General features: G+C 30.4%; 1 protein-coding gene across 6 annotated transcripts in view; it reads left to right on the top strand.

The window, feature by feature from the left end:
* The window catches only part of ATP8A (ATPase phospholipid transporting 8A1), a 154,477-nt gene that overhangs the window by 65,710 nt on the left and 60,982 nt on the right, over positions 1–27,785 (top strand). The window contains exons 1-2 of one of the 6 annotated variants that reach the window (XM_088242733.1): positions 8,748–8,861; positions 12,448–12,552. The exons of 4 other annotated variants lie outside the window; for them this stretch is intronic. In XM_088242733.1, coding sequence (XP_088098859.1) covers positions 12,495–12,552 — 58 coding nt within the window. In that variant the 5' untranslated portion in view covers positions 8,748–8,861; positions 12,448–12,494. Of the gene's footprint in view, positions 1–8,692; positions 8,862–12,447; positions 12,553–27,785 lie in introns of those variants that run through there. One more of the 6 variants, XM_088242735.1, reaches the window with a different exon arrangement.

Below are 27,785 nucleotides of genomic sequence, written 5' to 3'. Positions count from 1 at the left end.
AATTTCTATTTTTTTTACATGGATGATATAGTTTTTTTTCAACATTGACTTTTCTATCGATTTGAATGAAATTAAGTTTTTTCGTGTTACATAATATTCAAGGTAAACATTTTTTTCTTCACCGTTTGCGGTCGGCTCATAAATGTCATGTCATATTTTATTATTCACGGCAGTTTTGACGTGAACACATTATGAGTTGAAAAAATTATCGATGTGTTGTCAAAGAAAATCGCTCATCATGTTTTTAATTCATTATTTATGTTATATTTCTCAGAAAAATATTATGTACATTTGGCATAGACCAAATCAATAGACACGCGTAAATTATTCTATCGATGTTATGTTCAAAGAAGACCGTTAACATTAAATTATAACTAAACATATGACATAGGATGTACAAGAGTAATGATTTTTTAACTATTTTTACAAATAATATTATTCTGTATAGTTGTAAACTATGCAACTTCCTCGCCAACTCCAAATTAGTTAAAAATAGTACACACATGATATGTTCACATCAAAAAGCATACAATCTTAAATTCACATTCGTCTATGGTAAAGCTGTCGAAACGCGATTTTTCAGGCGAATGTGCAGTATTTCTTTGTACGGCGCGTGTACAAATGTCTAGATTCGTGTATTATGTAAGGCCAAATTAATATAAAGGGAAAAAATGTCCAAAAGGATTTACATTGTGAATGTTGATGGATGCAGAAAACGAGGAGTACATAGCATGACTTGGAATTCTTTGGGATAGATCTTCCGACTTTTCGTAGATCTATAAGTCGTAAATACAGTGTGGCATGAAGGTGGATTGGCATGGGTTAGCTCGAAGTCGTATATGTTGATTGTGTTTATGAATATATTTTATACCATTATTTTATTACCCTTGTTTTTTTGCTACCTTGTTTTATGTTTTTTCTGTTTAGTTTCTTGTACATATGTTTCTTCATAAATCTTTTGTAATTGGCTTAGGCTGTATATCAACAAATACTTGAATATCGACTTATCAAAAGTCGAAATAATCGCCCTGCATGCATGAATATATGTAAGAATGTAGAAGACGCGAGATCTATCTGCAAAGGCATACCAAAGTGGCGTTCTATCCTCTCTGACTACCTATACGGGGAAACGGCGTGATTGTTTGTTTTGTTGTGTTGTTTTGAAATGAAATACCACAATATATTTATGTAGTGTCGTAGTTAGGGGCTGGCCAGGCGGGCCGCTACCAGGGGCGCAATCCTCAGGGGGGCTCACTTTGCAGATCCACAGCCTTCTTTCTATTTCTCTTCCTTATAGTTAAGTAATTAGTTATTATTATTATACAAATAGTGTAATCTTCACCGACAAGCCATGTAGATTGTCTCGGTGAGTCCTGTAATAAATAAAATAAAATTTAAAAAAATTAAAAATATATGTAAATAAATTTAAAAAAATAAGTCTCGGGGGACGCAAAATTCAAATCTTGCCAGGGGCGCTTATGACCTAGCTACGACAGTGTATTTTCATAGTAAAGTAGTTTGCCACAATGGACCATTGTCGGTACGGTACGGTTTAATTGTCCGTCTTAAATTAATCCCGACATATTTTCTTATCGTTATCAAATTGATTATATATCATAATTGAGAGTCTCCCTATGGCCGCTATAGGGAGATGGCGGGTTTTGGAAACAGACGACTTAATTCACAAATAAGTTCGCCGATCAAAAACGTTGTTATGGTAAGACACAGTTTTTGTGTAATAACTCAAGAAATTAAAGAAAAGAGTAAAGTCAGAACACAATTAAATCGTAAATTAAAAATATCTAAATCCTGAAATATTGATCTTTCTGATCATGTTGGCCAGTAAAACATGGACACAGACCGCCGTACCATTGATCGAAATGGTGTTTATTTTGTGGAACGACGTAACTGATTCGAATGAAATATGTTATTACATTTTATGATTTCTTGAATTTGTCCAATTTATTATTTATGCACGTGTTCTATTAAACTAGGAAATATACAAATATTTTAAAATAAAGCACAGCTTTTTAGTTTACGTGATGTATTTTTTAGCGAAAGTTTGCCTACCGCATCAGAGAACCCATATCTTGGGGGTGGCGATTTTCACTTGCACTTACAAAGAAAAATTGTTCGTCGCAGAGCAAAAAAACCTGCCCTAAAGAGCATTGTGTGCTGTTTCATGACAATTGTTAAAGCCGTATTACACTGAGAGCCTAACACTTATAAAGGCGTTTAATTTCGTAATTTGACGTCACATTTTAGTGCACGCTAACTGGGATCATATTCCCACAATCCTAATGCGCCCTGAAAAAAAACTCGCTTTCTTCGAGTTTTTCCATCCCCGGTTTTCGACCTATTGTTTAAAGTTTTTAGATTTCGTATTAGACTCTTATAACCTAGGCAGTTAAAAAGTAAATACCTTGAAATGGATTAATTTAACTGAAGCCTGCAGTAAAGAAAATTCTTACGATTTTTATGTATATTTGTTACTATTTTAAATAATAAAAATATTAGTGTTCCACCGTTAAAATTGTTTCAATTTTTAAATATTATTCTAAAAGTGTGGAAACTTTTTAGTGAAAAATTTAATTATTTTGTAAAATAAAATTATATGTACAATATTTGAGTTTGTCCAAATGTTAGTAGACAAAAGACTACATTTCACCCCATCGGAAGTCATTAAGATCAACAAATTACAACAGGGATGGAGAATACCTTAAAGAAGGGAATATGGAAGTCTAGGCATTTACAGGGCTTATGACCTGTCATTGGCTGGTTTAAGTGGCCACTTTAAACACTGTGTAACATTCACAATTTTGCCCATGTTTGAGCATCCATATTTCTTTAAGTCTTCCATCTGTTGATTTTAGTGAAGGTTAAGAATTGAAACCTTTATTGTTGTGAAGATATTCATTTGATTGAAATATTACACATACTAGGCAACGCCTAAAAACAATTCTCCAATTTTTAAACATTTGGACAAACTGAAATATCGTAATAAAACCAATTGGTCCTAGAAGAAGAAGTTGAATTACTCCCTAGTAACTGTTAGAGTTTTCTATATGTGGATATTAAAATAGTTTTTTTCAAAGATAAGTATAAAATATCAGTTGTTTTCACGTTTTTCAGATTTCTTAAAGATCACGTGTTTTTTTTTACCACTTAGAATTTTATCTAACCGACTTATGTGTGATTTATTATTATAAACATATATTTTTTAGGCAAAGTTCGAAAAATAGCCTCTGTAACGCAAGTCAAAACGTCAGAACAATCTTTAAGTATTGCCTAAAAACATCCTATATGAAGGGATAAAAAAAATCTACGAGTCTATAATAGGACGGGCCTTTAACAGGCTCATACAAACTGTGGGTGCGGCGCATCCCTTAAATATGTATTTTATTATAGAAAATTAAAAATCTAAAAATGTTCCTAAAATTATCGCAGCAAATGTTCGTGCGCACGCAATTTACAATTTTAAACAATATTTTCAGTATACTCGTTCATACTTAATCACATATGCGCATTTCCTTTATCAAGGTACTTTGGCATTGATAGTTGATAGTATTTCTTTGATACGCTGGAATCTGGATACTAATCTTCATTTGGAGTCCAGTTTTATGACAAATGTTGGAATTTCCGTGCACGCGCATTAAAGTTCATAACGTTGTTGTATTGTTGAGTAATGCAAAGAAAAATCGACTCTAATAACGTATAGCTGGCATAAAGTTTTAAATAGTGTTATTGAAATTAAACCAAAATTTTAGAACATCTCGAGTTTTAGGTACTGTTTAAATGTTTACAGCTTCTCCGCTTGACGCGTCTGCTCCTGTGCTCCGTTAATTTATATATAATCAACAATTAATCACTATTATTATAATGGAAAACTTACATAAGATAATTTTCATAATACAATAATACAGTCTCAAGCGCACATTAGAAAAGTGACTCTATGTAATAATTTTTCATAATAAGATATTTACCTATATGTACTATCACACCCACTAAATGTTAAAAAATGTTTTTTTTGTCAACATCCCTACTGATAATATTCACCGCACGCGCCTGGTATAAGAATAGTATTTTATTCCATGTTATTTATTAAATTACCAAATTAATCATTAATATGTTGTGGATAACATGTTTCTTTTTATAAATACAATAAATAAAAATAAGATACACCAGATTACATACATACTCGTATATTACTCGCCCCGAATTAACACGGATATTATAGCGAGTCTGGGCAAGTTCACAGGCATGGGTCGTTCTTGATTGTGACACTTTAAGCTGTGTCTTTGTACTCAATAAATGTATGCCCAATGTTATTGATAAATAAAAAAAAAACAGTTTTTTTTTTAAAAATAGCATAGTTAAATAACTCAAATAAAGAGGTTCTAGGTCCGAATCCTGTTCTACCATGATTTTTATTTTCTAATCGTGAATTATTTACAACTCGTTGAAACTTACCCAAAAAATAAAACTATTTTGATTAATCGCAAGGACTCGAAAATTCTTTCTTTTGATAAAAAAAATGGCCAAAACTGACAACTACTATGGTGAAGGTGTATAGTGGTATTTGCATGTTAGTGTAATTCATATACATACTTAAGTATACATTCAAATCAAAATGTTCTATATACAACAATAATTGGACGTACATACATCTTACTGAAACGTATTTTGCTGGCATCGGACTCGTAACGCACTCATTCGAAACGTAACTATTCACTATTGCTCGGAAAATGTACTAAATTAATGTTCTTTTACGGATTAACTAGTTGATGTTAATGCTTGTTTATATCGCTTCGATAGCAATTTGATTCATACTTTACTGTCCACATCGTGTCTAAATTTAATTTCAAAATTTTGGTGTATGATGATAATAAGCGGGTGCTTATAATAACTGTATTTAACTTTGTTCAATTTGTGAAAACCTGGTATTGGTTCTGAGTTTATACAATATATATGTTGTTTACTATAAATATGTATGTAGAACTGTCGGTTTCTCGAATAAAATAAAATAGCCGGGCCCCGATTACAATCGAAAGTTAACAGAGTGGTCGACTGTCTATAAAGGAAAACCGACATTTGTGTATGAAAATGAGTATGTTTGCATGAACATTTAAAGTATCTTCGTCTGTAACCTATGATCGAACATGTTTAGAAGAAAAAAATTTATACATATTCTGTTTTTCATACAGAAATCTTAATTTTAATTTGTAGATAAAATTCAAGATTTTTTTTATTTTATTATTTTACATATTTATTACAGCAATATACAAGTAATTATTTATACAACAAATTAATTCAGTAGTAAAAGTAAGCATACATATTTTTTATTTTTGCTGTTGGTTCATCTAAACTGCCTAACTAGGGATAGCTTCCCCGTTCTAAGGCAGTAAATTATGTATTTTATAATGATATTTAAAAGTATTTACAGTTTTATCATAATGTGTGCTTTTTCAGTCTTAAAGGTAGACAATGAATATCCAGAGAAAACATAAATAATACCAAAATCTCTATATCCTAAGTCCCAAATCATTACTAGTAAAACAAGCAACCAGCTTACGTCCTTCTACATCGGACAACAAATTCTCTGACTCCCTCCGACCAATACGGATTAAGAATGCAGTCAACACCTTCCTCAGCCTGGCAATCCCATCACATTTGCACGAAACTGGGATAAGGTTATATACCCTCGGGCCTATATAATATTGCTGCCTTTGAGCTAAAAAAGTATTGACTCCTCTCTGTAGAATCAGATCCTTATTGGAGTGTCTAGTATTATGAACATGACAAACCCTTGCGTATTTTTCCCTGTTGAGATAAATGTTAACTTCACATTGTAATCGAGGTCCTTGTGATTCGGAATAATAACTTTATTTCCGGGATCTTCTTTCGGTGAGCCGTCCTGAAATTTTTCGGGGATACTGAAAGCGTCCGTCTTCTTCTTTATTTCTGAAGTATTTAGGTTGAGCTGCGTGTATTCTGTACTCTGAGGGTATTATAGAGTATTGTATGTTATCGCCTACTTAGCATCCGCTAAGGCTTCGAAATACAATATCCAAGTCTGTAGAGTACACATTGCAAGGCACATCTGACTACAGGCGGCTTCTAAAACCTCCCTTTAAAAATTATTCAGTTCCTGTAATTTTCAATGAATTTATTAAATATATATATATATATATTTTTATTAATAACAAATAAAAATACAATACTACAACTAAATACAATTTTTTACAGTAATCAAATACATATATTTACATTAAAGTTTCCCATTACGTAAAAGAAATAAACAATTCTTGTGTACATAGTGGGGAGTGACGTCTTACAATAGTTTATTTTATTTTAAGTAATAATATTTTTAGAATAACATAAATAATTTACAAAAAATATATAAACAATGTTTTCAATCAGTGTTACATAAAGAAGAATTATAGATGTTATTTTTCACTTCTTTCTTAAATATATTTTATTCCTGACCGTACTTTTTATTATCCTTTTTCATTTCATTAAAGAAAAATATTCCTCTGTAAGTATAATGATGTTGTTTCAAGTATTTGAATTTAATAATTTGAGATTATCTGCCAACATTTATTAGTGAAATTGTATTTTAATTCATCATCATCAGTTTACCTTATCGCACGTAGTGGTGCATAGGGCACTGCATTGGTACACCAACCGCAGCGTGTATTGATCATTTCTGGTACCTGAAAGTAACTATATTGTTTAGGATTCTGGTTAAATTATACACACGATGTATTCTTCATGACACGTAATAAAACTTTTTATATAAAAGATGTTAAAAATACGCGTAAAACGATACATTTTTAAAAATTATATTTATTTTTAAATGGGTGTTTTTACACTAGAATATTTTACAGTCCCTGGACTGGCGTCCCAACCGTAAGACAGCTTTTTCAAATTTATTTTTTAATACACTATTTTATTAAACCATTATTATATATTTTTTTATATCCCGACTTCTTAGAATATTCCGTATTAAGTCTGGACTCTTGCGTACTAAAATCAATTCATTATTATAAATATTTTGACACTTCAATACACAAAATACATAATAAAAATTTATACATGTCAAGAAATACAATGCAGATAAGTTATTGAATAAAACATGGTGTAACAAAGTAAAGATAATCTAATAATTTAATCGGGTTGTGGTCCTGTGGCTAGTGTCTCGGACTCACGGACCGAAGGTCCGCGGTTCGAATCCCACTCTACCCCAACTCGATTCCATTTTCTAATAGTGAGTTATTTACAACTCGTTGAAAATGGCCCTCAAAATGAAATATTTGGGTAAATCATAAGAACGCAAATATTTCTTTTTTTTAAAAAAAAAAAAAGAAAATATCGCGTATCTAAAATTTTAATTTATTTATTTAATAATTTTACGATTCAATTTATTAATTATTTTTTATAGTAGAAATAAAAATAAAATAGTTTAATAAAAAAAATAGAAAAACATTTATTGTATATGGTACAATACATAATTTAATTAACAGATAAATAAATATTTTTTGTTTCGATTAGCAATAGTTAAAATACATATTTACAAATTATTAAGCATCACTATATAGATGATACACATATAAGGGTAGTAATGATCCCTTGCCTTTATAACAAGTAAAAGAAATACGCTGCATCGCAAATAACTATCGACGTGCCTCAAAACATGCTTAACATTTGAGCGATCACAATGAACAATAATGAACATTGCTTAAGTTATCGCAGTCATAAGTCAACGCGTGTGTAATCTCTAAGCCTACGCTCGTGTCGGTTTGTTTTTTGTTTTCCTCGTAAATAAATAATACAGTTTATTGGCGAAAAATCGGCGTTTACTATAAAAAATAATACAATATATTGCATTTGCAAAACAGTAAGGAGTATCTAATACAAAAAAGGGAAAATTAAATTACAATTACTATGGCGACTGCTTTTCTTGACTTTTGGCTTGCCATCCGCCGGCTAAATGCAATAATTAGCATGGTTAATAATAAATAAATAAAAATAGCTATAAAATTACGCTTAGGCATAGTGTTAGAATAAGGATAGGAATACCATCCTTATTCTAACACTTTAATAAGGATGGGATTCCCATCTGTATTCTTACACCATGCCTAGGCGTAACTTTATACGAAGTTTATGAGTAAGGCCCACTAATTCCTTAACCAGTATATATATTTCCATAGTTTATTCTTACTGACAAAAGAAGCTATTTCTTTGTTTGTAATTTACAGTTAAAAACGTTATCAAAGCTTCTTTTATACAATTTTAGAGCACACACAAAAATATATTTATGCGTGCCCTATTTCGAGGTACAAAATATTTTTTTAAAATCACTATTATATGCGAGCCTGATAATAAAATAATTTTTTAAAACTTATATTGTGCGTTTGTATGTGGTATTTATGTTATGGTGTTTGAATATATCATATAAAATATTTGAATTCATAAGAATGGTATGTATATTATGAATACTCTGTATATTGGGATTGTCTGTGTATATACGTTTTCCAAATATCTATGTAGACATGCGATCGTGTGTTGTATAAAGCGATAATCATATTTGAAACTCAGTTTTTCTAATGACCGTCAGTCGTAACTACTCGTACATAGTTCTTTTTGAATTTGTGTGAATTAATATCATTTAAATGCGCAATATCCATTTTAAATTTCCTAAAAATGAAAACTGATAAAACCTCAACTGTTTCAAGTCTCGTGTGCCCTGAAAATCTAACGGTATTAAAATCATTTAAGTAGATGTTTTAAGGTCGTTGTGTATTATGTTTTTTGGTGTTTAAATAGTGTAATTTTTGTGAAAACATTTTGCGTGCAAAAAAGTTAGTTGACTTTTATTACTCTTATACTCCAAATTTGAATTAGTTTTCTAAGCTAATTTAATACAATTAATTATTTCCGAAACAATGATTCATTTTTTATACATAGATTCTCAGTATTATTAACTCCCAAACATTCCGACGATTTCTAGAAAAGGCGTTCAGCATAATTATAAAAAAGGAAAGATTCACCGAATACGGCGCTTAAAATATTTTTTTCACATTAAATATTTCAATGTTTTTAATTAATATTGTGAGGTTACTTGGAAAAAAAATTAGAATCAACTCGTTTATTCATTGGTTTGAAGCATTTAACAAGAATTAACTCAACTGTTGCCTGTAGCTAACCATTTCAGGCGTTACAACTTTTAAGTTTTCTAAAATGGAATGATTCAAGTATTATCAAAAGTGGCGCAAATACGCAACACTAAAACTTTATGTTTTAATTATTGTAGCTTCAATTTCATAAATTTACTCCATTATTATTATTATTACGGATAACTTATATAGCGCCTTTTTTGTAATATAATACCTCAAGGGCGCTTTACCAAGTGATTCTGCAAATATTTCTATAAATAAATTAATGTAATTTCAATATTGTTTTTAATTTAATATCTCCATATCTCTTACACATTTTTGGATACTTCGTAGTTTATTAATCTTATTAAAAGTTTGTCTATGCTGCTGGCTTTCGCAACGCTTCACAGTCCATAACATTTTGCATGTGTTGGTCACGTCATATTCTCTGCGCGAATTTTATATTGAAAGTGTAAAGTGCACTTATCCTAGTTCTAAGGGAAGATAATGGCGCACTTGGGTGCGGTTCCTTTTCAGCTTGTTACAAATAACCGTTGCACATTATGTAGTTTGTCACTGCATTATTTTATACACTGCAGTAACAATAAATTATACGTACCAACTAACGAGTTTAACGAATAGCCGACTAACTTCGATTTTTTAGTGATTTTATAGTTCACCAATTTGAGACCTTGATTTACATCATGATATGCTGGAGTCGTCATCAATTAATGATTCGATGTATTTTGACCTCCCCGTGAGGTCAAATAGTGGCTGATACGAATTTGATTATATTAATTGGAACTTCGACGTTCTTTAAACCTCCGATATACATTTTGTTATCTTATTGAGCTAGGTTTTAAGTAAATTTTTTTGCAATATTTGAGTTTGTCCAAATGTTTGCAGGCAAAAGACTGGATTTCATCCCCTCGGGAGTCATTAAGATTTACAAATTACAACAGAGATGGAGAACATTTTAAAGAAGGAAATTTATTTATTTATTCATACTCGAATATCAACGGTTCAAAGAACCTTTTACAATAAAAAGTTTTACAGAAATAATACAAATGAACAATTCATTATGTCATATATAATATGAAATATAACTTTATAATTCAACTGAATAATTAAAACTAAACAAATTAGTTAAAGTAAAATATAACAAAAAATAACTGCAAAAAAGTAAAAAAGAAACATATCGTATAGTAGATGACAAATAAAAGATAACAATTAACGTGAAAAAATCTTATGTTCTAAATATTAAAATAACAAAGTAAAATTGAGAATAATTTAACACAAACATAAAGAAGCTAGTATTTAGCTAGGTAATAATGAAAAAGAAAAATAATGCTACAAAAATACTTTATAAATAATACGTTTTTTGGAGCAATATGAAAGCTTAAATAATGTTAATAACACCTTTATTTTATCAGTTGGTTGGAAGAATTTGGCAATAAATCCACAAGTGTATAATTTATATATAAAGAAATAAACAAAAATACGTACCAAGAAAACGAAGTTAAATTTAATAATATATTTTTAAATAAATTCATTATTTTTCTAAAAAAAAAACGAGGGAATATGGACGTCTAGGTTTTTACAGGGCTTATGACCTGTCATTTGTTGGTTTAAGTGGCCACTTTACACACTGTGTAACATTCACCATTTTGCCTATGTTTGATTATCCATATTTGTTCAATTCTTCCATCTGACCAATGACAAATGCCTAGACTTCCATATTCCCTTCTCTAAAATGTTCTCCATCTCTGTTGTAATTTGTTATTTGTTTGTATGGTAGATTTGGTAGATTTTGAAATTTCATTTTAACTTTTAGATAAACTGTTGAGTAGTTAATCACGTGTCGACTAGATAGATTTCATTCTTTTCATATACTCTTTTATGTAATACACGTTCAAATATATATGTATTTGTATAAGTTAGTACTCGTAAACATGTTTAACTACACATACGTAATGAAAAAACAAATAATATTGTTAAAGTTACTCGTTATGTTGAACGTGAAATAATGCAGTATTAGTATATTAGTATAAGGATGTATTATTATCTCTGTATAAATCACGCCTGAAGAAACATCTCCTTTCTCTTCCTTAATCTCTCCTCCTTTCCCTTTTCCTCATTTTTCCTTTTCCCCATTGAGTAATAGTTTCGATTTAAGTTAATTCATAAACAAATACGTTTATTTCTATTTTTACATATCTTAAGCTTTTTAATCTTTTTTTATTATTGAATATGTTCTGTAACTTGAATTATAAAAAAACCTTTAATTTTATTGGTTGGTTGGAAGAAATTGCCACTTGGCAAAAGGCCCGCCAATGTACAAATAAAATTATGTACAAAAAGTTAAATAAATAAAAAAAATATTCCCCCTCTTCTTTTTTGCACATGTCCATAGTAATAAGTCACGCGACACCAAAGAAAAAAAAGCATTGTTCATTGTTTACCTAATTATGTATGTATGTTAACAATGTTTTGAGTTTGTCCAAATTTGTGTAGACAAGGACTGGATTCAACTCCCTGGGGAGCTGTTTATATTAACATATTACAACAGAGATGAAGAACATTTAAGAGAAGGTAATATGGAAGTCTAGGCATCTACAGGGCTTATGACCTGTCAATGGCTGGTTTAAGTGGCCACTTTACACACTGTAACATTCACCATTCTGCCTAGATTTGAACATCTATATTCCTTCAATTCTTTCATCTGTTGATGCTTGTGGAGTTAAAGAGCTGAAACCTTTATTTTTGCGGGTAAGATTCATGAAGAAGTATAGAAATTGAAAAAATAATATTTTCAGGCGTTGCCAGGCGTGAAATTGAAAAAATAATTCAATTAGATGAATCTCACCCGCATAAATAAAGGTTTCAGCTCTTTAACTTCACAAGCATCAACAGATGAAAGGATTGAAAGAATATAGATGTTCAAATATAGGCATAATGGTGAATGTTACACAGTGTGTAAAGTGTCCACTTAAACCAGCCATTGACAGGTCATAAGCCCTGCAGATGCCTAGACTTCCATATTACCTTCTCTTAAATGTTCTTCATCTTTGTTGTAATATGTATGTTAACTATTTTTACTCAAAAAGTTGCATATTCTTCAAGAATATAGCTGAAACCGTTTATATCATTACGTTTTTAACAAGAAATATTTCATTATCAGTGTATTAAATGTTTTTATATGTGGTTATACGTTTCTATTTTATTTTCGGTTGTTTTACATTTTGTTTTAATTCATGTTTTGTACATTAATTTTGTTTTCTTTTCCGTGAAGACAGTACGACATCCTTGTTGAGATAATGACGTGGTGATTGTGTAAGGATGGAGTTGGTGAGTAGAGTGGAGGGGAAATTCCAATTTCGGAGAAGAAGACTTGCCGGTATTTTATTTTTAGTTCATTTTATTTGTTTATTATTTCTTTAAAGTTTCTTTAGTTTTTGGGCATTGTGTATTAAGTCCTGTACTAAATTTTTACGTAGAAACGCTCTAATACTCTCCATTGAATATAAATATTGTGTACCATTTTTGACGTAGTGATTATTGCCAGTTTAGCTACATTTGTACAAATCTATAATATTAAATCATTAAGTAGCAGTATTCCACCGCAGACAAAAACTTACTAATCTTTCTAGTTATTTTTATATAATTATTTTTTCTTTTCTTTTAATATATTTTGTCTATCGCTAGAGTAGAAACATAAAAAATAATAACCACCTTTCAATTTGTCAATGAATTAAATTTTTATTTTAATACTGTTATGAAACTCCAACAAAAAGTCAAGACTTGTAGCTAATGAGGAAATTTAGTAAAATAAAAAAGCACGACTGCTTTACCTGGATATACACTGTTACAGTAAACCATCTTTGTTTTTAACCACCATTTTTTTTTCTAGCGATTGGTTTCAAAACTACACAAGCTTCTTTATCGAGGTATACTTAACTTGTATGCGTAATTAGTTGTAGCTTTGAATGCTCGTGTACCTTTGAAACCGGTCGGTAGAAAAGAAAAAAAAATAAGTGTTTAAAAACAAAATTGTTTTAAATTATTTATTTATTTATTATTTTAAATTTAATAACCACAAAGTTAAGTCTTCGAATATAAACTAATACAGTAGTTTACCCAGAAGATGGAGCCTGTAACGGAAGAAGAAACTTCGGAACGAGTCGAACTTACGAACTTACATCCAAAAAAGTTTTAAATTATGTTAAAATACGCTTAAATGTATTAAAATATTGAAAATAAATTATAAATGGTGAATCTCAATGAAATGTTTCGTGGTCGATATTTTATTTTAAAAACTAAAATGGAGTCCGTTTATTACCTATAATCATATTAAGATTGTATGTGTATAAAATTTCAAATAATAACAGTCAGGTATGGTTAGTACTTTTGGTAATAGTTACGTTGGATTTTGTGGAAAACAAACCGTGAGCGTTAGATTTGTAACCTGTGATTTATCCGTTTTATTTCTTGATAAATGGTTATTAACTCTCACCATGAATAATCAAAAGTGCGTCATGAAACACCATAACAACGAGCTTTGTGTTTCTATTTAATCTTTTAAAAATAGTTCAATTCCTTACTATTTTTATATATAATTTCAGCAAATATAGTATTATTGGCGACCTTCGTGGTGTAATGATTAAGACGTGTATCCATGGTAGGTTACGGTTTCGATTCTTGGTGAGAACGCAAAAATGACTTTTTTTTTCGAATCCGGGTGATTTATACTGTAATTAACCACTGTGATTAGGTCTACTGGTCTGTTGTGGTGCAAAAAAGTAAAAATAAATTTAAAAAGCTTTTATTTATTTGGGTGAGATTCATCATCTTAATATTATACGGCGTCCTTACGGCTTAATAAGTATTATAATTAAATGTAAAAAAATATAACAATACAACTAAATATAACATTATTTGGTACGTGTATTTTGTACATACACAAATCTGGATTTCTCCCAAGGGGGAGTAGGTATATATTTTTTATTAATACCTACTCCCCCTTGGGAGAAATCCAGATTTGTGTATGTACAAAATACACGTACCAAATAATGTTGTGTAATAAGATCTGGTCAAAATATAAGTATAAAATAAATTGCAGAGTCATCTGCAGGCGATTACTAGTACTTAATTTAACTCGGAAGAGTCTTAAATACATAAAATAAAGTAATATGCTAATTAAAATACTTAACTTCAATATCAATACATAGATGGCGCTCCAACACGCTTGCGAATGGTTTCTCATTTAATAACATATATACAAAAATCAAAAAAATGTTACCTGTGTCGATATTCGCTAATAAGCGGAATGGGGAATGTTGTAAATACGTAAAGTGGCCACTTAACCCAGCCAATGACAGGTCATAAGCCCTGTAAACGCTCGAATATCCATAATCCTGAATTTGAAAAAATTCTACCTCATCTCTGTAGGGATATTAAAAAAAAAAAAAACTAAATATATTGAAAAAAAAACATAAAACAAAAATCTTTTAGTTAGCGTCTGAAAATATTTTTCTTTGTTATTATCATGATGGATTGTCAGTAAAAAATAATGTGTAAAATACGGTAAGAATTCCAAAACAATTATATTGTAATGAATCGTATTTTCAGATACATTTAAAATGACCTTATTTAAATACAAGCAAAAAATTATCAATGAAACACACCTGCTAGGCTTTGTTAGAGTCACTATCATTCAAGGCTTTTGGCCGTTTGCACACCACAGCAAAAATCCATCTGGCCCGATAAAATCCCATAGGGTGGATTAAATTTTATCGTGTAATTTTTTTTTTGCATTTTTTATTAATTGGCTGGTAAACGTAAACCCAGAAACATCAACATTTTTACTCGCGAGTAGAAACTAAAGAAATGAAGAAACTAATAAATAAGTATCCACCCACCCTAATTTTACCGGGCTGAATGTATGGCACGATACATGTAAAATTGACATTTAACGCACCAATCGGAAGACCCGTTTCACACGTACGTCCAAATCCCCAAGTCACGGTAAAATTCGGGTGGATTGTTATTTATTATTCTCTTTTTGTTTTGTTTTTATTTTATTTACTTAGTGGATTCTCGCAGGTAAAAAAGGGACAAAAGGAAATAGAGTGGAGATTAGTCGGCCTCATTGTATACTGATAAGATCGTTTGCCTGCCATTAAATAAAAAAATAATAATACATAAATAGCCATAGTACAAAAAGAATCAATCCACCCTATGTTATTTTATAGTCCCGTGTGGATTTTGACGATCGCGTGAAATGGGTCTGAGAGATCTAATGTAACGTACCTATCCAGAAAGCGGCACTTTTGTGAAAAGAGTGAATCATATCTACACTACATATATAATGTTTTTTACTTTGATAAATGATAATTGTTTTTTTCATAATACAATTAAAAATTACATAATGTATTTGACCAGTTTTAATGATTTTTGAAGTCTGACTGACCACACAACCCAAAATGTGCATTTTGTAGAAAACAGCCAGTCCTAGTAAAACCCTGATGTATGTTGTGTCATTATGTATTGAACATATTATTTTATATTTATATTAGAGTACTTTATTGTAAAGAATACCTTAATTTATTTGTTATAATAACTTGATTATGTGTCAAAAGAATTTCGATGATTTTTCGAAGTCTGGCTGACTACGCAATATGCATTTTATAGACAACAGCTAGATCTAATATTGAATTTTTTTTTTTTTTATTATTTTTTTTTTATTTTTTTTTTATTTTTTTTTTTTTAGAGTCTTTATTCAATAAAATATACATATTATTACATTATAATACATTATAAAGAAAACAAAGTATTAAGATATATTTTGTCCCGATAAACTATTCAATAATAGTTTGTCATCGGGTGCTCAGACATTAGTTTTAATTAATAATCAAATAAGAAGAGTACAGACATAATACTGTATACGTATAAAATAATAAACATAAAAATAGTTTAAAGATTTTTTTATTTTTTTTAAGTAAGAAAATAGAGTAAAATAATACAATTAAAATTAAAGAATAGTAATTTACTTAAATATATTTTAAATATAAGAAAGAAAAAAAAATAATAGACACATATATAAATAGTGTGTGCTCATAAATGTAATCAAAACAAGATAAGAAAATAAATTAAACAAGGTAAAGTAAATCTAGAATTTCAATTCATATCTACAGAAAAAAAATATAAAAAAATAGTAAGAAAATTAAAAGTACATATTAAAATTAAGATCCAACATTTTACATTTGTAAATGAAATAAGAAAGTAAGAAAGTAATAAAAGAAAAGAAAAGGTTAACCCAAGAAAATAACAAAAATGTAATTAATGAGGGATAATTTTTTTTTTTTTTCAAAAAATGTATATATGTAAAAAAATAATAATAAGTAAAGAATATTAAAAAATTTAAAAAATGTATTACATAAATACTACATAAATAATAAATCAATATAGGAACGTTTTATCTACTAACCACTTGATACTTCATTCAAACATTGAATGGATGAGGTGACATTCTGTATGAAAACATGTTTTTTATTACAGGTGTTTTTAAATTAATGGATTTAAAAAAACTAAAATACTTATGTATTATCTACTCTAATTTTTTAAAAAGAAAACTAGATTTCTGGAGGCATTAATCTTCCATCAGCATCTATACCGTAAGATTTTTCTAATGTTGTGGGTGATTTCTGCAAATTGAGAAAAGTCATTTTTGTGATTAACGGTATTTTCAGAAGGTAATTATTACAGTTTTTTTTTTATATAAAAGTAGCCTGGCTGTTTTTAGCAGAACATAGAATTAACCTTACTGCACCCGATAACATCAATATCTCATTAAAAAAAATAGACACTGTTTTCTGCATAACTATGTTCAATTAACGTAGGTAGGTTCTTCGTCAATTCAAATTTTCAACATCAAAATTAAAATACGTTTAAAAGATAATTTGCTTTTTTTCGTATATAAACACGGTAACGATCATGTTTATGACAAAAATGTACAAACATTCAAATATTATATGAGAAAAAAAATGTGTTTACAGTATCGGCAAACAACGGTATGTTTTTACTGTTTCTGACAGTTTCTTACCGTCTTGTCCGCTGTAATCAAGGGTAAGGTTAATTGCACGTGACATTAGGCGTGCTTTTTTTAAAAAACTAAACAAATAAACTTCGATTTTGGATAATAATCATTGTGTTTTTAATAATGACCAAATATCCTCCCTAGGGAGTTATTTAAATCTAAATTTGTTCGCAACAGAGAGAGAAACATTTTTGAAAAGGGAATATGAAGGTCTAGGCATTTACAGGGCTTATGACCTGTCATTGGCTGGTTAAAGTGGCCACTTTTTTCATTTCATTTCATTTTTTTGCACCACAACAGGCCAGGAGGCCCAATTACAGTGGTGAATTACATTACAGAACAACCAGGCTTGAGAAAAATCACATTTAAAAATTTTTGTGTTCTCACCGGGAATCGAACCCGGAACCTTCCGTGCGTGAGTCAAGCGTCCTGACCACTACACCACGGAGGCCGTTTACACACTCTGGAACTTTCAGTATTCTGCCTATGTTTTTAACATCCGCATTTCCTCAACTCTTACATCTTCAACTTTTGTGAAATAAAAGAGCTGAAACCTTTATCATGTGGGTGAGATTCATCCGACTGAACCAATTCACCTACTAGGCAGCGCCTAAAAACATTTTTTCAATTTTTGAGACATGTTTTGAGTATGTCCAAATGTTTGTAGTAAATGCCTATACTTCCATATTCCCTTTCCAAGAATGTTTTCCCTCTCTGTTTCAACAAACTTTGGTCTAATAATCATTGCATTAATTTTTATTTCCGAATGCATACTTGTAATTTATCTGCTTCGTCGATTCTGAAACCTTGAATTTTTTTGCTATATTACATATTTTATTGTTCGACCTAATGGCCGATTTCACAAAGGTTGTACAAATCCACACGACACGGTAAAATGAGGATGGATTGATATTTATTATATAATTTTATTTATTTGGTGGCAATGATCGGGTAAATATCCTGCGTAAATAAATCAAGTGGAGATTAGTGTCCTCGTGGTGTACTGCTAAGTGGGTTTGCCTGCCTTTAAAATGAATACAGCAATAAATAAATAATTATAATACAATAAAAATCAATACACCCTATGTAATTTTATCGTATCGCATCGATTTTTACCATAGATGTAATAATCGGTGATATTTACTATCGTATGGCCCATTTCATACGATCGTTAAATATAATTATATCAAAATATGGAGTGTACAAAAACAACGTATTTTGTGGCGTAAAAAATAGATAATGTTGTTCTCGTAAAACAAATGTTTTTGAATTTATAGGAATTGTAGATGGTAGCCATTCAAGTATAGTTTTGTCCTAGTATTTAAAAATAATATTTACCGTTTTTTACTAGGCAAGTCTGTATCGAGCAGAAATCACACATTTTTGTAAAGTTATTAGTATTTAACGTAATACAATATAAATTATATCCTTGAACAACTGCTCCAATTATATATATAAATATATATTTCTCTGTTTCTGGGGGTTAGGTAATGCAAGAAGTGCCCATGTTAAACAAAATTAAGTGTTGTTTCTGTAGCCATTTTTAATATTAAATTATGCAAGTCCAAAAGGCATTTCTTTTACTACTAAAAATAACTTTAAAGATTTTTTTGTTACCCATGCGGCTCTTTTTACACGAAAAATCTCAATAGTCTTTTGTTAATATATTTCAACATTTATTGCTATAAAATATGCTGGAACAAAGGCCACAATCTACAAAACACTATTACGCCCCGTACTCACGTATAGCTGCGGCCTCCGTGGTGTAGTGAGAGTGTAAGACGCTTGACTTCGGGAGGTTCCGGGTTCGGTTCCTGGTTACAACATAAAAATTAAATGTGATTTTTCTTAAGCCCGGGTGCTCTGTGCTGTAATTCATCATTGTTATTGGGCTCCCTGGCTTGTTGTGGTGCAAAAAAAATAAATAGATGTGATTGTTCTAAAGCCTGGGTGTTCTGTGTTGTAATTCATCACTGTTATTGGGTCTTCTGGCCTGTTTTGGTGCACAAAAAAGTCCAAAGTTCAAATAGTAATAATAATAGCTCTGAATGCTGGTTATTAAATAAAAACACGAGACATCTCTTCTCACATTCAAAAAGAAAATACAAAAAAAAAATGAGCTGTGTAGGACAACAGAGTTTGGAGAGTACGGTTCAACGAAGAAGTCTACAATATCTACAATGAGGAAGAAAAGATCGATGGGTAACGCATCAAGAGAGAATGAGTGAGGCCAATAAGCATATAATTCACACAAAGCCCCAGCGTTGCGTTGGTAGACCCAAACTTCGATGGCTGGATGGAGTGCAGCGGGCTGTGGATGCTATTGGCATCGATGGAAGACTAATGTTGGAGTAGGCCAAGGCCCACAACGGGCCGCAGAGCCAATGATGATGGTTAAAATATGCTGGAAAACTTTTTGGAAACACGCATTACAAACATGTTTTTAGACAAGAATGGTGATTTAGGAGTAGGTACTTTCCAATGTCCAACTCATTTTGACTAAAATCTGGCAGGCACTTCTAACTTTAACCCCTAGATTTAATTATCATTATATTTTGTATTAAATAATGATTTGGTTTACTTTTACGACGTAGAATCGATTTAATTTACCCGTTTGAAAGCTTTTATGCTAGTTGAAGCATGTAAATAGTAAATACTAACCTCTTTCAGTAATTTACATTCGACGAGCCGTCAATAGTTTTTATTTCAGCATCGGTTTGAGTATTATCCACTGACAGGCCCAGTAAAACAACTACTCGTGTTGCTTAAATGGTTATTATTTATCCAACAAAATCAGAGAACTAAACCACATATTGCTTTAGTAAATGAAAGTGTATATTACGTTCTGTTGCGTGTATTTAGTTTCTTTGATCACATGGTTAATATGAAGTATTTATTTGAAAGGGCGTTTTTACGCTAGAATATTTCATAGTCCCTATACTGGTACCTGAAGCGTAAGACTGATCATCTTACCTTCATGTAACAAAAATGATCAAGATACGCTGCGATTGGTGTACCAATGCAGTGCCTTATGCACCATTAAGTGCGGAAAGGGAATGAAGAAGAAGATAAATACAATGATTATGTAAAATCACCGAAATAAATTTAACTGGTTTCATAGCATGACTGTTTCTTTGTCAAGGCTTTAAATTAAACTAATACTATTTTTTTAAATCTTACTAAATGACCATTAGATACCCAAAATACATTTTATGCTTACTTGTGTTCAATGTTTTATATTTTACCTCCTGCTACAAATTCTCAGAAAGGAATAAGGGACCGAATTGAATGAGTTTTTTATATTTTTTATTATTAAACATTTTTAGTAAAGGATTCTTATTTTGATCTTTTATTCGTTTATACATTAGTATAAGAAGATTATTATTAACAGCTTTTTGAATTTCTTATTTTTCGTAATTACCTGACTTTTGACCTCTATTACAAATATGTAAGATATGTTTAATTATTATTATTGTCGAAACTGTGATGGTTTTCAATTAAGTGATTCAACACCTTATGTGTTATTTATTTATTAACGGACATTGTCAATTTATACAATTTATAGGGATGAATATTACAATAAAATAATAGTTAAAAACATTTTTTTTTAAATAACAGAATCAATGACAAACATAAGTGACATCAAGACAAGATCTGGACTATTTAGTGATCGTTTAAACCGTTGTAAACTTAAACCAAAAAAGTAAGATGTTGGAGAATTAAGGCCATAATTTGTTCTATGCTGATCGATGAACAGTACTTCATTGTTTCTCAGCCTACAAGTCGGAATATGGAATTTTACTTGTCTCAGTAATGATGGAACATCAATTATACTATTAAGTATGCCGAACATATCTATTGAATCAATATTAGTTCTACGTTTTTGTAGACTATAAATATTTAACATGAACTATATATCAGCATAAGAATAATTACCTCTCTCTAGTCCAAGCATCCACGCTATCTTTCGAAGCAAGCGATGTTGGACTGATTCAATGTGTTCTTTTGTCCTTATATTGAAATGTCTACTTGTTTGACCAATATAGAAGATGGAGTATGAATTACATTTTAGCGAATAAATTCCACAAAGTTAGTGCTTTATATATTAATTTAATTGTTATTTTTTAAAAAAGCAATTCGTTAATTATTTTTTTTATTTGTTGATTGTTTTTTTTATGGAATTTCATAAATTATCATCATCACCATCAATCCTTTATCCGCACTGAATAGTGCATAGGGCGATGTGTTGGTACACTAATCGCAACGTACCTCGATATTTTTTGTTAAACGGAGGTAAGATGATTGGCCTCACGCTTAAGGTGCCAGTTCAGAAATAATGAAATATTGTGATTTTAAAACTTTTTGAACAAATATTTCATATCTTTCTTGCCGAGAATCCAACCCGAGCCTCTTGCATGGTAGCCAACTGCGCTGACCAACTACACCACGAGGCATACAATATAATTCCATTTATATTTATTTATTTATCCGTTTTTGCATTACATAGATACCAGCGGCATGCGGTTAGGTTTTTGATTAGGAAAGCAGTCACTTGGTACTAGACATAAGTAAAATATGAACTTACTACCAACACAGAAATTCGATGAAGTGCTTTGAGATAAACTAAAAAGCAATTTTATGCCATAAATTTGGCATAAAAGAGTTATATTTATTAGTTTAATATTGTAATACTACAGTGCCAACCGATTTAAGTTCTATATTGGTTATTAAACAGTCACCAAACATGAAAAGTAACCATGGATTTGTTTATTAGAAATTATTTCACTGAGCTTATAAAGATCTCAATTTACACACGCGCCGACTTGTAAATTCAGTACTAAACGCCCGCCTCACAGAAATCAACAGACATCAATTGTAGTTCCTTATTCCAGAATTAGGCGGAGCGCAATGAATTTTTCTTCATTCCGCGCATAACTGCGCAGGCGAAAGGTTGTGTCGCAATCGCGACTTATCGCAATTTTTTAAAGTTATTAACGAATCAACATCGAACTCATCTTTGATCGATTCAATTAACAACAAATCAATTAAAAAATACTTGTGATTACTTAAAAGATTAGTTAACTTATAGCTGATTTTATTTTATAAAAAAATCGGTACTGATCGTTTAGAAGTCAAATTTTCAGGAAAGAATTGGTTTCATCCAATCTATAAACGGACCACGCATAATAGATTTATTAAACAATAAAAAAAACGTATCTTCACCGCGCATCGAGGTGACCCTTTCCGGGGACATTCAATATAATTTATATATTTAATTATTTTAATTTTATTTTAATAAAACATAAATATTTTATGTGTTACACTACTTGCATTTACCACATGATATTTTTATATGTTTAATTAATAAAAACAGGTTAAATTATTGTTATTAAAAATATAATTTACACCCAAACAAAGTATTTTCATCTCGATATTTTTTTTTCAAACGAAACACATTTTGAGACTTCTTTTTGTTTTGTAATAGGCAAAGTTTATGAACTGAGCCTCTACGATAAAAATATAAAATGTGATTTTATATTTTAATAATATACTAAAAATAATAAATTAATTTGTTCGTATGACTGCTTTGTATTTGATGTTTTCGTGCCAAACTGTGCTAGAATTATAATAAATTTGACCTTTCGGTCAAACGAAGTAAAAACGCCGTGTTTTGTAACAATGTTAAATTTGAGTACTTTTTTATAAACCGACTTAATTTATTATGCCAACATATTATTACAAACATTGATTCTTTTGTTAAACAAAGCGGGAGAATCTCCTTACCTTCCATGTTATTAAATTGATCAAATACGCTGCAATTAGAGTACCAATACAGTGCCCTAGGCACCACAAGATTCAAATAGGGAAATTATGGCGTTGAATAAAAATTATTTTTTTTAGTCCATTGGTCGATGACATACACACGTGTCAAATAATTACACCTGAAATATAGTGTAATAACTCTAAAAAGAAACTCAGCGTTTTCTATTGAATTCAATACATTATATTCTGCAAAACACGAGAGCAACGCCCTGCAGTACATTCACATCGTTCCTGTCAGGGAGACACGAAGAATAAAGGTACGCGCTCATAAAGAGACCACAGGGCGTGGTAACGCCCAATCAGTCCAGTCAGCCCAACAAACCCGAAGAGTCAGCTCAACGCAGTCACTCAGTTCCAGCATGTAGTTTAAGTGCAGCCAGTCCAACTTCTCATCGCCGTAAAACTCGCGCGACATAATTCACTTCATTTTTTATTCGCCATGAAATAAATACGCATTAAACAGAAACCTCATGTCTTCTGTCAATCTCTAACTGCGGTAGGAGCTCCACAGCTCTCAACAATCTAATTCCTACACTACTATATCATCAAACAAAATATAATTGAAACTACGTGGGTTAAAGTATCATCCTTTCATTAAAATGTTTTTTTAAATTTTTCCAAGAAATTTCACAAACTAATTATAATGTTTGTATACTATATATAATTATTATATTTTAAATATTACTTTGCCTAAAGAGAAGTGATATTATATAATTAATTTAGTATAAGGAACGAAAATATCAGTAGGAAAATAACTTGGAAGATGTCTAAGGAGAGTAGGCTAGCGATGATGCGTGAATTTAGGTATTAGATGTACAAAAACTCGTTTTTCGTTCCTAGGTAAATGTATCAACAATGCCTCACGCGAAGCGACGCCCGTCGAGCTTCAGTGTTTATCACAGACTAAATTTTAATTACGCGTTCCTCGGAAATTAATTATTCACCCGGTTCACTCCATATCAATTTATATAAAAATCACGCACAGCAAAATCAATAATGTTTATCTAAATGATCGAGCAAATACACATTAAAAAGAATATTTGTTTTTGGCATTATAATGTTCTCCATATAATTAGCTTAAGTATCAAAGGAGATATTTAAAATTTAGTTTAGTTGGTGGGCTTATAATTGTGCCTACAGCTAAAACTTTTTTTTGCCTTTTTCGCTCATATTTTGATATAATTATCTGTGTTTATGTATTAGATATAGAAATAATAGTTTGTTAATAGTAAACTTTATTTTTTTAAGCGTACATATTTTTTACATATTTTAATACTTTACTATATGCGAGTAGTTACACTCACAGTATATGTACATTATTTGCCTATTTTTACATTAACCTTTCGCTTGTCTTATTTCTTAGATACTAATTTATTAAATTTTTGCGTAAATATTACATGTCCAATATAGGTTCTGAATAAGCGAGTAGAACTACATAAATAATATCAGTAATCGTTCGTCAATTAACGATTTGAATCCAAGCCAAACACAATAAGTAGGTTTGGATATTGCTGTATGCATTTAAATCTCTGGTATTTTCTATTACCGCACGTTATTTTCATCTCGGGTTTTTGCAAAATATATGATCCCCGGAATCTAGTATCTTGACCTGGATAAAGGCTGTAAAATGTTCATGAACGTGCACCTAAGAATAATGTATTATTTCTCTTGGGCCTCACGTGCGACTCATAACGCCATTTTAGCCACTAGGAATAAGGTCGATTGTTAATCGATATTGCATGCTCACTCCGCATCGCTACCGGCTCCTATCGATTGTTCGACATGAATTATTCACTCCTCGTCATGTGCCTTGTTTATCTTTCGTTGGCTGATGCACTCATCAAACATCACCTTGAAATTTCCTTCAAACAGCAACTCAACTCAATGTAACCCATGCTGTCAGCTAATTACTTGTCAAATATAATCGGATAAACTTAAGCACGTATTTCAGATATTCGAATTACTACTTAATTTTTTTCTTGAAACTTTGAACATGCGAAGACGGTCATACATTTTTATAACAACCCGTGTCTTATATATTATATGATATTATTATTTTTAATTTTTTTAGTCTACAAACAATGGAAAATAATATATAATGTACAGAAATATTCAAATAAAAAAAAGGCACTACTTATTTTTCATAAATTGCATGTAAACATTTATAAAATACATATTTAAAGAAAATAACCAATATAAATGGTTAAAATTAAATTATTGTAAAAAAATCATTCATTATTACTAAAACTAATAAAAACAATAAATAAAATGCTAACAAAATATGCATCGAAATAAAACTAGCAATGTAAGTTATCAAAATTAAATTATTGCAAAAATTATAAACAATATTTTGAGTTTGTCCGAATGTTTGTAGACTAAGGAGTTATAATTAGATATGGAGAAATGGTCCAGCCATTTACAGAACATATGACTTATCATTTTTAAAAAATATAAATATTTGCGTTCTTATAATTTTTCCAAATATTTATATTTTGGAACTATCTACCTTTAGTCTTAATTCACCGTGTTAGAATATGGCTGGTTTAAGTGGCCACTTTAGTCACAGTGTGACATTCACCATTTTCCCAATGTTTTTTTTAATTTTTATTTCATTTACATTTTAGTATATTTTCTGATCAATATCATTATATTCATTAAATCAAAAATCTCACGTAGGCAATGTCTGTGTGTGGGTATACTAATTTAATACATTATGAAATCTATGGCGTAGATGACGATGTATATAAAATAAAAACAGAAAGTTACATTTATCTTTTTATTAAATATGAGCAAGTGGAAAATAAGAAATAGAAAATTAAAAAAAGACGTAGAAAAAAAAATTGGAAAAATTCAATAAGATAGAAATTAAACTAAGAAAAGTTACAAAAGCAAAGAAAAGTTTATCTGGAAAATAAATAATTGCAATTTATACTTGTAATCTAGTTAGATACAAAATATTATAAGAAGTGTGGCTTAAATTATCACTCTCTGTCGCGTCTTTCATGTAGTTGTTATAAAGTTTAGAGGCAAAGACATTGGCGTGCCTCTGTCCTCTGTTGATTTTCAAAAAGAAATCTCTAAAACTTGAATTCTTCTTTGGCTATGGCGCATGGCGGTTCGAGTTTTGAGGAAACAAGTGCTGACGATTTACAACATATTTTAGACATTGGAGACAATAATATATATCTGTCTTACATTCGAAAGTTTCGCTTCTTGGAATGAACGGATGGAGGGATATGTTTAATTTTTATTTAGCATAATTTTTATTAAAAGTTTTTGACCTATTATAAAAGGGTTACTATGGCTATGAAATGCCCCACCCCATCATTTTACTCTATTATTCTATAATTTTTTTATTGTTATTAATTTTTCTATCAAAAAATATGTCACTTTATCGTATGTAATTCAGGCGTGTAAATACGAAAGAAAATCGACAAATAATTCGATATTCAACTCGATTTTTATAAGAAATTAGATGATTTATTTTTATACTATGCAAATTCGTTAGTAGCCTGTTTAGTAAGTTATTAAAAATATAACTCGCAATTTAAAAAAATAACATTAAAATTCATATTAATTCTTATTGTGCCAAAATAACAATACGGTATGTAAGAACTTTGACAAATACATATGTACCGTATTTTGCAGACGTATCTATCATTTTTAGAAAAAAAATGTTTAGGACGATAAGACGCATCAGACCATACGACGCACCCCAATTTTCGGAGTAAAAAAGTGCGTCTTATGGTCCGAAAAATACGATATTTGAACCTTAGAGCATAAGATGTATTTACTCTAAGATTTAAACATTGTCTTTCGGTCACTCTCTCGCAGATGCCTCCCCGATACAGTGCGAAAAAGATAACTCCGCGACAGACTGATTTTGGCTAACTGAAATCGACGTTTTGCTGCCCCGTTTTCCACAACTCAAAACTCAACCGTTTATTATAAGAAAGAAATTATCTATGTAGGTAACAATTCCGTTTTTCAAAATTATTTATCATACATATTTGAATACCGTGCGTCCGAAGATGGCTGATAAAACTAAGCGCTTTTTGGGTTTTCGGATGGTCCTAGCTCCAATAAGAAACACTTGATGAAAAAAGCAAAACGACAAAGACACGCCAATGGTAATGGTTAGATAATTGCTTTAGTCCCATGATTCAGGGAGAAAATACGGGACTACGTTTGTATGAAGAAAAGTAAGACCGCCTTTCCTCTTAAGGCGTTAAATTGGGACCACAAATTAACCGCGAACCCTTGAGCAATGACCCGATATTTTGAAGGCATAATACTGTCCAATATCAAGAGAAATATTTTAAATTACTTAAAAGATGTCGATCTCCAAAGTTATGAAGTTCAGCTACCTGACTGCTCTTTCTATCGGCATGACCAGAGGCAGGTCGATCCTGAAATGTGGCGCATCCTTTCATTTATGTTTGGCACACGTAACATAATATGTAAGGATTGTTTTCCCAAAAGGATACTTATGTTTTCTTTACGTAATATAATGTAATTTTATATCTAACTTTAATATTGAAACAATACCTACGTTAAGGATAAAAGCTCTTGACGTTCCAAATGTCATTAAAGTACAAATTGATAAAATGTGACCCGATAAAAATACAAAACATAGTTAATTAGGTACCAATTCCTTTATTGATTTTCCCTGTCAATAAAACTTTTAATCAGTTGGCGAGCATGTACGAGAT

The sequence above is a fragment of the Micrasema longulum genome, unplaced genomic scaffold, assembly GCF_059751315.1.
Source record: "Micrasema longulum isolate JH-2025_06_02 unplaced genomic scaffold, ASM5975131v1 h1tg000162l, whole genome shotgun sequence".
Taxonomy (NCBI): domain Eukaryota; kingdom Metazoa; phylum Arthropoda; class Insecta; order Trichoptera; family Brachycentridae; genus Micrasema; species Micrasema longulum.
This window is presented reverse-complemented; position numbering and strand designations above follow the sequence as displayed.